This window comes from Nicotiana tabacum, chromosome 11 (assembly GCF_000715075.1).
Source record: "Nicotiana tabacum cultivar K326 chromosome 11, ASM71507v2, whole genome shotgun sequence".
Classification (NCBI taxonomy): Eukaryota; Viridiplantae; Streptophyta; class Magnoliopsida; order Solanales; family Solanaceae; genus Nicotiana; species Nicotiana tabacum.
In genome coordinates, this window is record NC_134090.1 from 164,015,471 (window position 1) to 164,034,087 (window position 18,617).

At 34.9% G+C, this 18,617-nt stretch overlaps 1 protein-coding gene across 1 annotated transcript; it reads right to left on the reverse strand.

Annotated features, from left to right (window-relative positions):
* Positions 1-238: 238 nt before the first annotated feature.
* On the reverse strand, positions 239-11,517 carry LOC107816476 (O-fucosyltransferase 31-like). Its single transcript, XM_016642200.2, has 10 exons — positions 11,234-11,517; positions 3,611-3,673; positions 3,425-3,506; positions 3,206-3,276; positions 2,980-3,068; positions 2,602-2,805; positions 1,722-1,989; positions 1,194-1,421; positions 873-1,070; positions 239-620 (listed from the first exon to the last, which is right to left on the reverse strand). The coding sequence occupies exons 1-10, from the start codon at positions 11,357-11,359 to the stop codon at positions 411-413; spliced, it is 1,539 nt and encodes a 512-aa protein (XP_016497686.2). The 5' UTR covers positions 11,360-11,517; the 3' UTR covers positions 239-410.
* Positions 11,518-18,617: the final 7,100 nt, after the last annotated feature.

Sequence of the window (18,617 nt, forward strand, 5' to 3'; positions counted from 1 at the left end):
TATCATATTATTATCAATAGCTCTCCTTGATCTGCCTCTAAAAGGATTGACCTTTTAGAATTTTCTTGATTGATCTTCTAAAAGGTCAATCAAGAAAATTTCCATTCACTAGCTGTCATTTGGTATTTTATGATCATTTCTACCACAACCAAAGGAAACACACTCTTTACAGCAATTCATTTCAGCGGTTCAGGAAACTGCTAAACATAGTAAAATATCTCTGGCCTAAGATGCTCTCTGTATAATGGTCATGACAGGACTAATACCAAATTGTAATACATATTGCGCAAGAACAGTAATTCTCGTGTGGTAACATAAATATATCTATAGATAAAGGGGTCAGCCTTTAATTTTAACACTGGAGGCACGAAAGCTAACCTAATATCAGCAAATATACTGTAAAGGCACACTCAACCCTGGCACATGCAATCGGGAGCAGGATACGTATACAGAGATTGATTAGGTTTGCGAAGTCTGATCTGCCCTTGTCGGTTCTTGTGTCCTTCCACAACTGCCTCTTTGAACTCTGGCCAACTCAGGGTTTTATTCAGGAAAAGCTGGCCTAATAAGGCCATGTTAGGCCTTATTGTCTTCAGATTATAGTACGTTCGATGCCCCACCTGTTGATTTCAAGTTGATTAGCCGGTGCATATTGGATTCAAATAAATATCAAACAAGATTCGTGTTGTGGATATAAAGTCCAAGGGGATCTGAGCTACGTGATAATCAAATAGGATATCCTTATAGAGATTCTAGTCTTTCCAACGAAAATGAAAAAACTCAAATGACTAGACCTAATATTATGAAGTAAATTCTGAAAAGCAGTACAGCAGCTAAATTGCAACTCAATAATTAGAAGTGCAGGTGATTACCATTGCATTGTGCATATTTCCTGGGGACGCGGAAATGAAAATATCACTGTGCATGCTGACATAATAATCAACCGCAGCCAGTAAGGAAGCCTTCCCTTTAATAAGAGCTCTTTCATCTGAAGAAGCAAGGCTCTTTTTGTCTTCCATCAGTGGAAACAAACTTCTCAGGGTTGAGATACGAGCTTCCCCACCATAAACCTGGAAACATTGACATAGAAAGAGTAATTTTAGAAAACAAAAGTATAGGCTTAAGATAATCTTGCACCTCAAACAGCACGGAAAATTTTGAGAAGTAGAACAAATAGAGAGCGAAGTGGCGACCTTATGGGAGGCAAGATATAACCGAGTGCTGTTGTCAAATCCCAAAGCTGCCAGCAGTAATCCAATTTCTTCTGGGGTCAACGGGCACCGTCCTTGACTTCTCAACTCTTCATCAGTAAATTGAGAGTTTAGGACTCTTCCCTGCCAGATCACTTGCCTGTATTTGGCTAATGCCAGTTTTTCAGCCTTTCCACCACCAAAATCACACGCTGAATGTGCAGCCATATCCTGGAAAGATAACAAGGTTACATTGTGGACAGAGGGCAAGATTTGAAAGCTCATAACTAAACAATGTAATAACGGGAAAAAAATAAGTGGATCAGAGAAGGACATATGATATTCACTTTAACAGGTTTCAAGGACAACAAACTCTATCTGGAAATGATAAGACTAGTTATTTGATCAGGAGATACTGCAGGATCCGCAAGTTAAAACTTCCAATTAACTACAGGCAGATAATCATTTAATGCAAGGAGCAGAATTTTTACTATAATCCCGATAACTAACTGACCAAAGAAGAGTGTTTACCTTGTCAAAGCGAAGGTGAAGAACAACAAACTTCCCTGCTCCTTGTTTGTACTTCTCACTAACCTCTCTAAGGTAGTTACGACCAACCATATTGCCTTTGGAAGAAGGATCTCTGAGGCGATTGATAAGGACATCTCCAAGATTTCTTACGTGAGGAACAAATACTAATGCTTGAAAGTTTACTTTACATCGAAGGTGTTGGAGGTACTTAGGCAAGTTGTCAAATGTCAATCGGTGAGAAAATGGTGCTATGGCAGCAATCCCATAACTGAATCATTCAGAAAAAGAAAATTTATTTTAATGAGCGACTTCAAAATTCTAGCCAAAAGCCATGAATACAGAATAGCTATATGTTCAGAAGAAACATGTTTATACTAAGAAATAAATCAAACACAGGCACTATTTGCCAAATTGCTCATGTAAACTTTACATAAGGTCACAATCCGGGTCATAATAACTAACTAAAGTAACTCACATGAAGGAAATATGCAACCATCTGTTCTTAGGTATTATAACTGAAAGGCATTGCGTCTAGCATGACAAAAAATATAAGTGCAGCTAGTGCTATGTTGTAGTAGAATTTTAGAAGCTTTTTTTCTGAAAATCCAAAAACTCTTGAATACTTCCGGTATGTAGAAATTATACTTTTGGCAATTAGTGTCATATCTAGCATGTCAAAAACAATACAAATGCTAATGCTAGATTGTAGACCTTGTGAAGCATTTTTTTATTAACTCAAAAGCATTGCAAATACTCTTAAGTAATTAGACCTTCTACTTTTGATTTGTTATCCTGCTTTATTGAGAAATTGAACTCATAGGTAGCTATCAAATAAATTCAACAGAACATTTTTAATACAAAAATCAATCTTGTGACCTACCTCTGCAGGACAGGCAATACATTGTCCAAATACCAGTTTGTCGAAGCATGAACTGGTGCTGTCTTGATTCTGGTATGTCGAACAGCAGTTGCATAATACTCTCGTGTGCTCCAAGAGAATTCATCGGGCAGCTCTTTAACTATTACTATATCGTCTTTCAATACATTGATGAAATGACCGACATCAAAGATATCCTTGAATGTACTGCAGGAAGTAGCAGATAACTTGTATTATGTACTTGTGGAAGGATGCAGGTACCCGGTGGAATAGCCGAGGTGAGTGCAAGGTGGCCGGGACACCACCGTTATTAAGGAAAAAACCTTGTATTATGTATTTAAAAAACGAAAATAAATAATCAATGTAGCAATATATTACAACCTTGAATCTTGCCAAACAGGATTTACTTCCAAATGAGGGATCACTAGTGTAGCATTCAGGATCTTGGCAACAACAACTGCATCACAGATCTTGTTCAAGAAGTACACATGTTAGTAATCATCTTATAACACTTGTTAAGAAACGGTATCCATGGCACAAACATTCCTATAATAAGCATTTCTCATATATATTGCCCCCATAAACAGAGAACACTTATGATACGCACCGCCATCCTTTGTTGATTTAATCCTCCATCAAGGAACACTTGAATATATCCTTCAGATTTTTCAGGTAGTGCTGCATATGTTTAAGTAACAGTGAATCAGAAATAAAAGAGTAAATGAAATATCACGTTGATGCTACGAAATGAAAGAATGCTGCACAGAGATCCTTGAAACGACACATGAAAGTTGAAGTGCGTTAGAACTGATCCAGAGACACTCACTAGAGGCGATGACAGATTCACTACAGGGTTTCCATCCTTGGTAGGGCAAAGGCATCCATAGGTCAGACTGTTCTTCAGATGACTAAATGGAAAAGAAGAACCCAATAAGAGATCCTTCTACCATTCTCTGGGCAACATGAGTAAAATTTGGAGGAACAAATGAATGCAACGAATAGTCTTACGCACAGTTTGGCGTTGTAGAGCACTCTTCAGAAGACGTGAGTGCCTGGGTTTTGGAGCATTCCATTCCTGCGGATGCAAACTGGATTACGGATATAAATTTTGCCTCAAGAATCGAACTTTGATAGATGGTGCAAGTAAAATCCTGTAGTGACAACCAAAAGTATGTACTTGCAGGCACAAATTGACTGTATTCCCAAGTTGTCAAAGTTTTATTCAATGCAGATAAGGAATTAAGAGAAAGGAATCTACTTTTCACATAGGCTGTTTATGTTGCGGAAGCCAAATGTATATAGTGTGAATAAGTCACAACTACTATACCAAAATTATGACAGCCACCAAATAATAAATAAGACAATAAAGCAACAATAAAGGGAACACCAGAATTTACGAGGTTCGGCTAATTTTGCCTACTCCTCGGACACAACCAAAAATTTTATTTCACTCCAAAAATACAAGTGAAATAATACTAAAGAGAGAAGATACAAATGCCTTAAACAGATGAGAAGGCAAATGAGAGGTGTGTTTCAATCCTAAACATTAGGCCTTCTTTTATAGGGGAAAAATCCCCACCAAACTTAACTCCCAACCAATGTGGGACTTTGGCATTTTGCCAAACTTCAACAAATCTCCACCTTGGCAAAATTCCACATTTTCAATTCTCTCTCAATAACAAATTTTGGTTGTGTCTTCATCTTCAATCTTCAGTGTTCAACAATGTTGATCAAATCCAAACAATGTTGAAACTTGACCGCAGTCACCACCTTTGTCAGCATATCAGCAGGATTCTCTGTAGTATGAATTTTCTTCACCGTGACTCCACCTTTTTCTATGACTTCTCGTACGAAATGATACCGAACATCAATGTGCTTCGTCCTTGCATGATAAACTTGGTTCTTCGCTAATTGAATAGCACTTTGACTATCACAAAAAATTGTGATACCTTTTTGTTCAACACCAAGCTCCTTTAGCAATCCTTGAAGCCAAATTGCCTCTTTCACAGCATCTGTAATAGCCATGTACTCTGCCTCTGTTGTAGACAAAGCAACTGTTGACTGCAAAGTAGACTTCCAACTAACTGGTGCCTTTGCAAAAGTAAACACATAACCAGTAGTTGATCTTCGTTTGTCCATATCACCCGCAAAATCTGAGTCACAATATCCAACTACAGACTGATTGTCTTCCTGCTCAAAAACTAACCCAACATCTACAGTATTATGAATATACCGTAGAATCCACTTCACAGCTTGTCAATGCTCCTTCCCTGGATTGTGCATATATCTGTTAATAACTCCAACAGCTTGTGAAATGTCAGGCCTTGTGCAAACCATTGCATACATCAAGCTACCAACAACATTTGCGTATGGTACCTTTGACATATACACTCGTTCAGCTTCATCCATTGGCGACATAGTAGTACTTAGCTTAAAATGGGAAGCAAGTGGAGTACTAACTGGCTTAGTCTTGTCATCTATGCCAAAACGTTGAAGTACTCTCTTCAAATATTCCTTTTGAGATAAACAGAGTTTCTTTGAACGTCTATATCTAATTATCTCCATGCCAAGAATTTTCTTTGCCTCACCCAAATCCTTCATCTCGAACTCCTTCTTCAGTTGAATCTTCAACTTATCAATTTCTTCCAAATTCTTGGAAGCTATCAACATATCATCAACATATAGGAGAAGATATACAAAGGAACCATCTTTAAGCTTGTGCAAATACACACAATGATCGTATTTGCTTCTCTTGTACCCTTGCTGCAACATAAACTCGTCAAATCGCTTGTACCATTGTCTAGAAGATTGTTTCAATCCGTACAACGATTTTTCAAGTTTGCACACCATATTTTCTTTTCCAGCAACTTTGAATCCTTCTGGCTGAGTCATGTAGATTTCCTCCTCCAAATTTCCATGTAAAAACGCAGTTTTTACATCCATCTGAACTAGTTCCAAATCCAATTGTGCTACCAAAGCCAACATAATTCTAGTGGAGGAATGTTTTACAACTGGAGAAAACACTTCATTGTAATCAATTCCCTCCTTTTGAGCATATCCTTTGGCCACCAATCTTGCTTTGTAGCGAACATCTAATTGGTTAGGAAATCCTTCTTTCTTTGCAAATACCCATTTGCACCCAATTGCTTTCTTTCCCTTCGGGAGATTGGCCAATCTCCATGTATGATTCTGATGAAGGGACTGTATTTCATCATTCATGGCAATCCTCCACTTATCTTCTTCTGAACTTTGGACAGCGTCTTTATAAGTAGTAGGAACATCATCAGCTACAATTAAGGTTGCACAAGCAACCGTCTCTATGAGACGAACAGGTTTCGTTATTGTTCTTTTTGGCCTGCTGGTTGCTATTGATTCAAGTTGTTGTTGAGATTCCTGAGTTGGAATCTCCTCTACTGGCTCTCCTTCCAGAGGGTAATCTTCATTTGTTTCCTCCTCTGCTTCTTGTGTAGGAAAAATAAATTTTCCCTCAAACTCCACCTGCTTAGAAGCACCTTCATTTTGTTTGGTATCTTCTGTTACCTTATTTACCATAGCAAATTCATCAAAGGTAACATCTCTGCTGAATATTACTTTCTTTGTCATAGGACACCATAAGCGATATCCTTTGACTCCAGAAGTAATTCCCATAAAAATAGCCTTCTTTGCCCTTGGATCCAATTTTGACTCCGTCACATGATAATATGCAGTTGAGCCAAACACGTGCAAAGAGTTATAATCTACAGCAGGTTTTCCGTACCATTTTTCAAATGGTGTTTTGCCATCAATAGCAGCAGATGGTAGACGATTAATGAGGTGGCATGCATATGTAATTGCCTCAGCCCAAAATTCTTTGCCCAAGCCAGCATTGGACAACATACACCGTACCTTCTCCAGCAAGGTCCGGTTCATACGTTCTGCCACTCCATTCTGTTGTGGTGTATGTCTAACAGTGAAGTGTCGGATGATGCCATCATTTTCACAGACCTTATTGAAATGATCATTTTTGTATTCACCTCCATTGTCTGTGCGAATACACTTGATTCTCCTGCCTGTCTGATTCTCCACCATCGTCTTCCATTTGAGAAAAATTCCCAACACTTCATCTTTGCTCTTCATTGTATACACCCATACTCTTCGGGAAAAATCATCAACAAAGGTTACAAAATAGTGCTTCCCACCCAATGAAGGTGTTTTGAAAGGACCCCAAACATCAGAGTGTACATAATCCAAAATGCCTTTAGTATTATGGATCGCTGTACCAAATTTAACCCTTGTCTGTTTCCCTTTAACACAATGCTCACAAAACTCCAAGTTGCAAGCCTTTACTCCTTTTAACAATCCTTGATCTGATAGAGTTTTCAAGGATTTTCCTCCAGCATGTCCCAAGCGCATGTGCCATAGCTTGGTTGCTTCTGCCTCTTTGTCGTCACTGGATGTTACTGTCGCTGTCCCAATAATTGTACTGCCACGATAGCGGTACATATTATTATTCTTCCGATTAGCCTTCATTACCACTAGTGCACCGGAGCATACTCTCATCACTCCATTTTCTGCAATGATTTTGAACCCTTTTGATTCTAGGGCTCCCACAGAGATGAGATTCTTCTTCAAATCCGGTACATATCGAACATCTATCAATGTTCTGATCATTCCATCATGGTTCCTTAATCGTATTGAACCAATGCCATATGAGGTAAGAGGGCTGTTATCCGGTGTGTGGATGACTCCATATTCTCCTTCTTGAAATTCCACGAACCAGTCCCTGTTAGGACACATATGATAGCTACAAGCCGAGTCCATCAACCATATGTCTGATGATGTTGATGACTCTGTTGTAACTAATGAGAAGTCTGAATCATCACAATCAGCTACATTTGAATCCATAATAGTCTTTCCATTGTTATGTTTGGCCTTATTCTTCAACTTCGGACAGTCTTTCTTCCAGTGCCCTTTTTCTCGACAAAAGGCACATTCATCTTTGCTGGGTCTGGATCTTGACTTGGATCTTCCCTTCTTTGTCCTCGTTTGATTTTGAGGACGTCCCCTCACAAATAGTGCTTCTCCTTTTCCGCCCTTCTGTTTTTCTCGCTTTCTTTGTTCATAGCTGTACAAAGCTGAACAAACTTCTCTGAGAGAAATTTCGTCATTTCCATGGAGTAGAGTAGTTTCAAGGTGCTCGTACTCATCAGGAAGTGACGCCAACAACATTAAGGCCAAGTCACCATCATCATAAGTTGTATCCATATTTTGCAAATCTGTGACCAACTTATTGAAACTGGTGATATGTTCATTCATCGTGGTACCAGGAACATAGGTGAAGTGAAACAGTCTCTTCTTCATGTACAATTTATTTTGACTGTTTTTCTTCAAAAATTTATCCTCCAGTGCTTTCCATAATTTACTTGCAGAAGTTTCCTTTGTGTATGGATATTTCTGCTCTCTAGCAAGGTAGGATCGAATGGTACCGCAAGCAACACGGTTGATAATTCTCCAATCTTCTTCTCCAATAACATCTGGTTTCTTTTCTTCAATGGCCAGATCTAGCCCTTGTTGAAAAAGGACATCTAGAACCTCGCCTTGCCACATCCCAAAATGTCCGGATCCGTCAAAAATTTCTACCGCAAATTTCGCATTTGACACAATTCTTGTCATAAGCGAAGATGCCAATGATGGCGTATTGTTGACACTTGATGTAGATTCTTCTTGTTTATTGTCCCCCATATTTGACACAAATATTATTTAATAGCTGACGACACAAATCAAGATTATTTCCTTTCTGATGTAGAAGATCAGACTAAGCTGCAACTACAGAGCATACTCAGACAGAACCTTGACTCAGTTACCAAGATAAATCTTTTCTGATGTGGAAGATCAGACTATGCTGCAACCACAGAGCATACTTAGACAGTACCTTGGCTCTGATACCAATTGTTGCGGAAGCCAAATGTATATAGTGTGAATAAGTCACAACTACTATACCAAAATTATGACAGCCACCAAATAATAAATAAGACAATAAAGCAACAATAAAGGGAACACCAGAATTTACGAGGTTCGGCTAATTTTGCCTACTCCTCGGACACAACCAAAAATTTTATTTCACTCCAAAAATACAAGTGAAATAATACTAAAGAGAGAAGATACAAATGTCTTAAACAGATGAGAAGGCAAATGAGAGGTGTGTTTCAATCCTAAACATTAGGCCTTCTTTTATAGGGAAAAAATCCCCCCCAAACTTAACTCCCAACCAATGTGGGACTTTGGCATTTTGCCAAACTTCAACAAATCTCCACCTTGGCAAAATTCCACATTTTCAATTCTCTCTCAATAACAGAAACTACTCATTGCGCTGGCAATATCACGTTCTCTTAGCTAGAAATGCTGCCTTGTTAGGTTCCTTTCAGAAGAGTTATGCAGACCTAAACCTATTGTTGCTTTACCATTTTTGCAGAATTGACGCTCCAGGCAGGAAACCACGTGATATTTTATTTCTACTGATGTATAGCATTATCTAGCTTCATCTTATATAGTTCAAAACGTGGACGAAGGCAGAAATTAGAAAACATTGAACAGTGATTAGTAGTTTTTGTTTGGTGAATCATGTCAGCAACTGTTAGAATGACAAACAATAGTTTACTCTTTTCTGGGTTAAGAAGTGTGCATTTCCAGAAAATTATGCAAAACCTAAGTAATTGTGGCTTTCTTCAATTCGAACAGGAGTATGGTGAACTTACTTAAATGCTATACCTCACTGTGAACAACATCTAAGACAGTATTTATCTGACCAAACGACTGTCTTTTATTTTAACAACTAATGATGATCGAGCCAACAACTCCAACTTAGAGAACTCATATTTTACGGCGGACTAAACAATTCTTCTCTATGGTTCTACAGTTAGACAGACTGGCATTGTGCATTCCTAATTACCAGACAAATACCATCTTCATGCACAGAATAAGAAGATGGCGTATAAATGGTCCAAGCCAACGTATCCAACTTAACAAACCCTTCTTTATAAAAGAAAAGACAAGTTTGTAAAACAATGCCAGATTCCAAGATTATGACATAACAATATTTCTTCTGCCAGTTTCTTAGGGGTTAAAACTGAAAGATACTGCTAGGCATCAAGCAAATCTACCGAACAAAAATCATCAGTCATTCATATGCAAGACACTAAACCGGAAGTTTCTACATTGCCGAATCCAAATATTTCCGGATTATCCTTACTTCTGAAGCTTTGTAAGTTTGACTCGCTAAAATTTTTTGATTTGCACCGGGTGTCCGAGTCTCTTCGAGCCCCGACTATTCCCGGGGGTGCACAGGCCCTCGGCAAGGAATTTCCCGCAAGTGCACCACGGTTAATTCAGGTTTTACCCAGTCCGATGGCCCTCAGAAATTGTTTGCACCCAGTGGGTTTCGAACTTGAGACCTTGAAAGGGAGCAAACCCCAAGGTTCAAGTCAATTGCCGCCAGGCCAACCCCTGAGGGTACTATAGTTTGACTCGCTAAAATTGACTAGCACACTTTCTGGTTTCAACATCACTGTTCATCCAACCACTTCCCCTTCTACACCCAAAGATTAAATGTGACACACCTAGTTTTTACAATTTAACCCTTTCAATTGATCCTCCAAAGAATCTTATCTTACTCAGATACCATTTTCACTTCAAATATGGTACTATATTTTATGCTTTTCCGCTTTTCTATCCATCCCCAGGAATCAGTTTGCTTTATTCCCAACATACCTTAATGAAGCCAAAAGGTGAAAAAGAAAACAGCACAACGTAGAAGGAAAAAGGACATTGAAGAGAGAGCACAATTAAAGATTGATATATGGGCATTTGCACCAACACAAAAAAAAACATCACAATAACAACACTTCAATCCCAAACTTCTACGAGTAAGCCGTACTAACGCTCAGTATCTTTTCCTTTTTCTTTTTTGGCGTAACTGAGAAATTCTGAGCATCTATAGGTTACGGGTTCGAGTTGTCTCCGTGTGACCTATAGGTCACGAGTTCGAGCCGTGGAAGCTGCCACTTTTGCTTGCGTTGGTATAAGCTGCTTACATTACACCCCTTGGAGTGCGGCCCGGTAAGCTGCTTAAATTACACCCCTTGAAGTGCGGCCCTTCCGTGAACCCTGTACGAACGCGGGATGCCTTGTGCACGGAGTTGCCCTTTTGGAGAAATTCCTAGGATCAGCTTGCGCACGATTCGAAACTTGGGTCACCCTTCTCCACTTAAAACTAGCTTTTTGTCCGCGGCAGGGTTCAGACTCGTGACATGCACACCTACACATCCACCACTAGCTCTCAGACGGGAGTCAATTGACACTCCTTTGCGAAAAAATTGCACAATGTGGATAGGTTAATATTTTTATTTTTATGCATATACGATATGTTGAACCCCGGTTTTTTTTTTGTTGTGTTTACTTTTTTTATATTTTGAATCGAAAACATGGCTCCGCCACTGAACCAAAGTCTTCAGGGCAGCAATTCTCACTATTTATTCTGTTCCATTTAGACTTGTTTCATTACAATACTCGGTAATTTGTCTAACACAATAGGTTCCATACATTTTATAGTGACATAAAGGCAGAAAAATTACAGAGTGAGATACAACAGGAAACATACCGAGAAAATGGAAGGCGAGGCATGGCTCAAAGGAGTGAAAAGACTGGGAAAGAAAATGGGCAAAAGCAGCAGAAAAACACCAGCCATTGTCCCACTTCTATGGCTGCTGCGATGATAGAGCCTCATACTTTGGCTGTGAAGCCGCTTTAACAGCAGTATTCGCTCAACCCCTGATCAATAACAGTAGAATCTAATCTAATGAATAACAGATTTTTCCAAAAAGCCTTGATTTTGGAGGAATATATATAATTAAAAGGGGAGACATTATGATTATTCGCCATGTCACGGGTGCACCCTTCTCCATATATATCAAGTACATATACTTAGCATATAAAACCAATTCGTACATTGTAGAGAAAATCAAGAGATAATAATTCGATTAGTAGTAGTACTCACTCTAGCCCATTTTACATGACATACTATTTTTTAAATCTGTTTAGAAATAATTTAATTTTTAATTTTTCGATAATAATTCATAGCCATATAAATGTCAATGAGATGTTTAGACCTAAAGTTTAAAAAGTCACTTCATTTTCAATCAAATATTGTCATTTAAATTGGGATGATTTATGAATTCGAATCAATCTAATAGTCAAAGGCTGATGTAACCAGGAGCGGAGCTAAAATTGTAAAAATGGCCTGGGATAGTTACTTTTTAACATGATATTTAGTTTTTATCCAGTATTTTTAATGTTGAGTAAAAATAATCACTACTATATTAAAATTAGTATCCAAAGATGGTTTTACCCTTTTTCATGAGTGTTGTGTAAATATTAAGGACATGGTGTCCTTAACATTTACACTGCATATATGAAGTTAAGGACATGATGTCCTAAAGTTTAACAAAGAAAGGTGTAAATACATGACACTTTGTCCTTAATATTTACACAACATTTATGAAGTTAAGGAATATTTACACAATATTCATAAAGTTAAGGACACTATGTCCTTAATATTTACACAGCACACGTGAAGTTAACGACACCATGCCCTTAACATTTACATTACACATATGAAGTTAAGGACATGAGGCCCTTCAGTTTAACAATAGAAGGTGCAAATACAAGTTAAGGACATTATGTCCTTAACATTTACACTGCACACATGAAGTTAAGGACGTCGTGTCCTTAATATTTACACTGCACGTACGAAGTTAAGGACATGATGTCCTAGAATTTAACAACGGAAGGTGCAAATATAGGACACTTTGTCCTTAATATTTACACAGCATTCATGAAGTTAAGGACACCATGTCCTTAATATTTTCACAACACTCATGTCTAGCACAGGGGGGATTTTCGTCCGGGCGGATAAAATTTATTAAGCACTGGCTAAAGAGTAAATACATTTTAAACAGTGGCTAAAAAATAAAAACATCTCTAATTAGTGGCTAACTGTGCACTTCTCTCGCTAGAAATTTTAACCTTATGGGTTCTACATTTTAGAAAGACGATTTCAAGTGTTAGTGATTGGGTTCTAAATTTTATATTTTTACATATTTAATGAATTTTAAACATCAAATATATTGTTTAAGCAAAAATTACTGGGTTCAGTCGAACCTATAATTTGGCTTGTGCCTCCACCCCTAGATGCAATATTGCAGCATCGATTTTATCCGAACTCAATATTTTCGACGCGAAACATAAATTTATGCATAAAAAATTATTATTTTTTCAACAAAAGACTTACTATTGTAACAACAATAAATGTGAACCAAAAAATACGTAATTTGATTTTTACTAATAAAAGCTTCCACTATTGTAGGTGATCAAAACCCCACCTATAATTTTATAATTATGGGGTTGAGTTATCAAAGGAGCGAGTAATAGCTCCAATAAAGAAGAATGAAACAAACACGATATGATATCCAATTCATAAACTGATAGTGAAAGAAAGCACCATCAAATAAGGAAGAGTTGTTAATATTTCTTCATAAATTGGTACGCTTCATTGTAAGCACTTCTCCGTGAAGTAAATTAAATAAAGGACAATTAATATAGAGTAAGATTTGAGATAGTGGATAAAGATAATATATCTATACTATATTAAAAGCACGAAGGCTTTTAGCGAAATGTCGTTTGCCCTTTTTACCTTTTTAAAATAAATTTCACATTGAACAAAATAGTAATTCAAATTATTTCCTAATATTTAGGATTTAGTTCCTTAATTAAATTGTGTATCAAGTCCTAATATTTAGGAATTCAAATCAATTAAGATCTTACCTTATTTAAATTATTTTTGCATTAAAATTTATTTATATAATTGTAATCATTCCATATTAAGTTTTTAATACGTAGGATTTTAACATCAACTAAAATTCTATTAATTAAACGCTTTAATAAACTCACCCAACACATGTACGTTCAATGATGGTAAGAAAATATAGGGGAACATCACGGAAACCATTTGGGTTAATTGATTTTTTTACTTTAAAACTAATTTAAATTTAAATTACCTTATATGAATTATTCTTTATTTTAGTAACGTGACATAATTGTCATTTTTTCATGTTATAATTCAAAATTTAAAATTTGGCATAAATAAAAATCTAATGAGTTACTGTCACAATAAAATTAAATAATTAAGTCTTTGAATTAATTATTAGCAAAAAAATATAATCCAACTATTTTTCAAATGCATCATCTAACTAGAATTAATTTTTTAGTTGACAAAAAACTTTGATATACAAATTTGTTTCCACAAGATCAAGAAAATTGACGGTGAAAAAAATAGTAAAGAACGAATATCAATTATAATATTGCACTAAGAGTAAAATTGATTAAAATACAAACTAATTAATAAGAATAAAATAGTAGACATGATTATCTACTATTTGAATTAAATCATTCCTTATTAGAACAATATACGAACTCCAATATTTAGGTACTTAGATTATATTGCAAAATATTTAATTAAATTTAAATATAGATAAACTAATATTAATTAAGATTTGAAAGGGTGGGAAGGAGTTTCCACGTTTTAAAAGCTTGGACGAAATTATAGCGATATTTAAATATTTGAAGTTTGAGCTAATAAGGATTTGAATCAAGAAAAATAAATTTTTGCTTTAAGGTTGAGAACCAATGGTTAGTGTTTAACCCAAAAAATAATTTTCAAGGTCAGAGCAATAATTTTATATGACGGGCCACAAGCAACTGATTCAATCCGAAAGATATAAAATTTTGTTAATACAACGTGATAGAGAAGTGAGAAATAAATTCAATGACAAATAATATAATAAAAATAAAGCAGAGAAGAAAGAATTCTTATTGAATGATCCTTGATAGGATAATGAGCCGAACAGAGCTTGAAGGGCCGAATTATGGCTAGCTTGAGAGCAATATGCTATAAATTACAATGTATACAATTGTAGAGAAGAAAATTAGATTCCCCTGATGGTGGTAAAAGTATGTCTATTTATAGGGCTAAATCTAAGTAACTAGTCTCCTTGAATTATGGGTCCATTATGAGCATTTATTCAATCCATCCATTACTTTTGGAAGACTTGTAACAGCTGTGTAAATGCTGAAATTCCGTAACTGATGAGTTAATTCCGTAATTGATGAGTCAATCTCGTGCCTGTTGAGTCAATCCTATGCATGTTGAGTCAATCCCATGCATGTTGAGTCAATCTCGTAATTGATTGCCTTGTTCTGACCGTTACAATCATTTATTGCATTTATTAATAATTGATTTGTAACTGATAGTGTAATGATGGTAAATCCCATATAATCCGGGATTAATTTATTCCTTCCTCATTTGTAATTATGAGATATTCTCCCACGCCTGATCTGGGCTATTTCATGATGATTAGTTCCGGGGCTAACATGCACGGTATGAGTATGTTCGGTCCCGGGGGTATTTCACATTTCATCTTTACATGTCATTTTTCACTTTTCTTCAAACTTTATTGATACGTGTCGCCATTTAATAGACCCACATGACGAGTCTAATTTTTACTAATACAGTTAGTTCTTAAATTAATTAACTAATTAGTAATTAAAAGTATCCAATCCAGTTTTTTTTTCAAATTTATATAAGTAAAATTATTTTTTTAAGTTGAACTCTTAGGCTACATAGATTTATTTCTATAAAAAAAAAAAAGTTGGTAGTGAGATATCAGAAAATAGAGCAAATTTAGTAATAGTATTAAAAAGTCAAATTGATAAAAATACAAATTTGAAGCAATATGGATGAAATATTAGTAGATAAAATTTATTTTAAATATGAGTTAATATTTATAATTATCTTTTTGTTTCTTTTCACATTCATTTCAACAAATGATAGCTCCTTATATATTTTTGTATATTAAGTTATTTTTGAAAAGATATTAACTCAACAATTATTCTTAGACTTTGCACCATCATTTATCAATTGTTTTGTGAGCTATAGGGCCAACCTTTTCATTCTCAAAATCTCTAAGATACCAAAAGATTCAACTTTTCAATTTATTTTATTTAACAAATCTTTAAAGAACCATAAAAGTATTTTTTTTTTGATTTATTTGTTTTAGTATTAGGTAATAGAAATGCGAATAATTTTAAAATCACAATAAGACATCTAAAATTTTTGATGGAGCAAGATTTCTTTCATTAAGTTTGCCAAATGAGATCGATATTCATCATTTTAAAGAACATACCCTTCTTCATTAATTTTTATTTAATAACTCAAACACATAATGTGATTTTTTTAAACTGAATACCCATTAATATAAATTCACGCGCAAAGTGCGTACTCTAAGACTAGTCTTATTAAATTCCTCTAGTCATTTTTCCATTTAATACTCCCCCCGGTCCAAAATAAGTGATTTTTTAGTTGTTTTCACACATATTGAGAAACTAGTCATAGAGTACGCGCTTTGCGCGTGTACTCTATAGTCATGAATATATAACTTTTAAATATTGCATATCCATATTAACCAATGTGCATGTGTTATTAAAAACAATTATAGAAAGAAAAAAAAAACAAGGTCCTAAAAATGATGGATGTTAATCCTATTTAGCTAGCTTAAAAGAAAAATCATGTCCTACATAAATTCTCATATACTTTATTATGATTTCTCGCTTTGTCCCCACCCATCGAAGTTATTTAATTGTCTTCTTAATGTTTGAATTAATTAGCATATGCTTAATATAAATAAATAAAATGATAAGATCGTGTATATGTATATATATCTATATATCTTTATCTCCTCTTATATTAGATTATTTGAACCTGAAGAACAATTGTCAAGTTTTCTTTCAAAAGTTATTTGTAAATTTGAAAAATAATATGATGAAGTTGAAAAATAATTAAATTGAATATTTTTAATCAGTTAATTAAGAACTTAATTATATAGCTATTTTAATATCAAAATTTTGCAGCCTTTGTTAGTTTTCAATGGTCGGGCTATTCTATTATAAGTTTAGCCGTTTCCTTCCATTAATTATATGCACATCCTCTTAGAAAATATAATACGTAAACATTCATATTTTTAGTATTATAATATTATAATATTGTATATGGTAAATGTAATTGATTTTGATATATACTTAGATTTTTTTGTGTAGTCGTTCAAATAAGGAAAACTTTAATAAGTAAAGTTTTAGTTGACTTCAAAATACTAAATATTAGGGAAATAATTAAATGACTATTTTGTCTAGTGTGAACTTTATTTTAAAAGGGTAAAAAAGACGAACGACATTTCACTAAGGGCCTTCGTGCTTTTAATATAGTATAGATTTACCTTTTAACATTAATTAGCAATGAAATTGACCGTATTAACATTTACTATCTCTTCACATAAACACTCCTAATACATACTCCAACATTAATTACTCCAAGGGCAATGTAGGAAAAAAATAATTAATTCATTCTTGAAATCTGAAAAAAATTACTTATTTTGGACCACAAGAAAAAAACCAAAAAATCACTTATTTTGGACCGGAGGGAGTACTAAATAGTACTGGTAGTTTTGGATAGGGGCGGATATAGCATTATCGATACGAGTTTAATTTAACCTATAACTTTCAACGCGAAACAAAATTTTATGCGTAAAAATTCGCTTAACTTGTATTAAATTGTAGATATTAACCCATAATTTCAAATGTATAATAGTTTAATGCGTAAAATATTAAAAGTTGAATCCAAAGGGATCGTCTGGTTCATCCCGGGATTGTTTGACCCAAAATATAGATCTTGGTTCTACCAATTAGATTTAAATAATGAAGAGTCAATCTTAGCTAATAATAATATCTAAAAGATAAGGTTATCAGTTTTGTGACATATAGTAATATGTATATTGACCGAATGGTAATGAATGTGAGCACTAGTAACAATATTCAATGATCCAAAAAGATGGAAGATAACATTAAATAGTAATAAACAACAACAAATGATATTTAAGTAAATAGAAATGTGTGAGTCACCCGAAAATGGGTGATATTTGTGAATATTCTTCCTGACAATGACGAATGATTGATGAGCCTTAGAACACTCAGGTTATTCTTGGATCGGGTGGAAAAGCTAGACATGAATCTTAGTGAAATGGTTGTTTAATTTTTGTATGCTTGTAATATGACTAGATTCTCTCTATAAAGTCAATGGAGTTTCTTACAAATGAATATCTCATGCCCCATATCATTGTGTCTCTTTCTATCTATAGGGAACATACTCCTAGAAACCTTAATAGTACAGGTGCAGAAAATATGCACTAGAATATTCTCTTTAGTGTCCTATCTTGAAACGAACTGTTATAACTCTGTATAGGATGCTCGACCTCGACCTTGATCTACGACGGCTTCTCGACCTTGATCATTGCTGACTCTTCGACCGCAACCTTCATCATTTCTAGAATTACCAACCTTGGGCAGGTCTTCATTAAAATCGTATTGGCAGTCTATGAATGCCTTCTTAATTTTAACATGGTTAGATCATTTTAGAGATAACTTTTGACCCATACAGGGATAAAATTTACGATTAACTTTATTCTATGTTTGGTTTAGGAATTAGCTAATCCCGGAATAACTTTTACACTAAAATTATATGGTATTAGCTATCCCATATAGAAAGTGGGATAGCTAATCCTATGAGATATTCTATCATTGTACCAAACAATCCCATAGAGTTTAAATCATATTCCTATCTAGTTTTGGACTAAATACAATATTTAATATATTTATATTTCGATCGGCTGCGGATCAATGGGTATCGATATTTGAAAGTGGATTTTTCGAATTCTTTTATTTTTTGAGAGAAAACTTAAGTTATGAACTACTCCCGCTGGTTCTTTTTATTTGTCTGTTATACTAAAAAAATATTTTTCTTTTTATTTGTCTACTTTCACAAATTAAGAAAAAAAATATTTTTAATTGTTTTACGTTATCATTAATTATTCATTTACCAA

Excerpts from the sequence above, each read along its gene's own strand:
- LOC107816476 (XM_016642200.2), bottom strand. The coding sequence starts at position 11,359 with ATGAGGCTCTATCATCGCAGCAGCCATAGAAGTGGGACAATGGCTGGT. Across the intron at positions 3,277-3,424 it reads TGAATCTGTCATCGCCTCTA|CACTACCTGAAAAATCTGAA; the intron begins GTGAGTGTCTCT and ends AAACATATGCAG. Across the intron at positions 1,990-2,601 it reads GTATTGCCTGTCCTGCAGAG|TTATGGGATTGCTGCCATAG; the intron begins GTAGGTCACAAG and ends TGAATGATTCAG.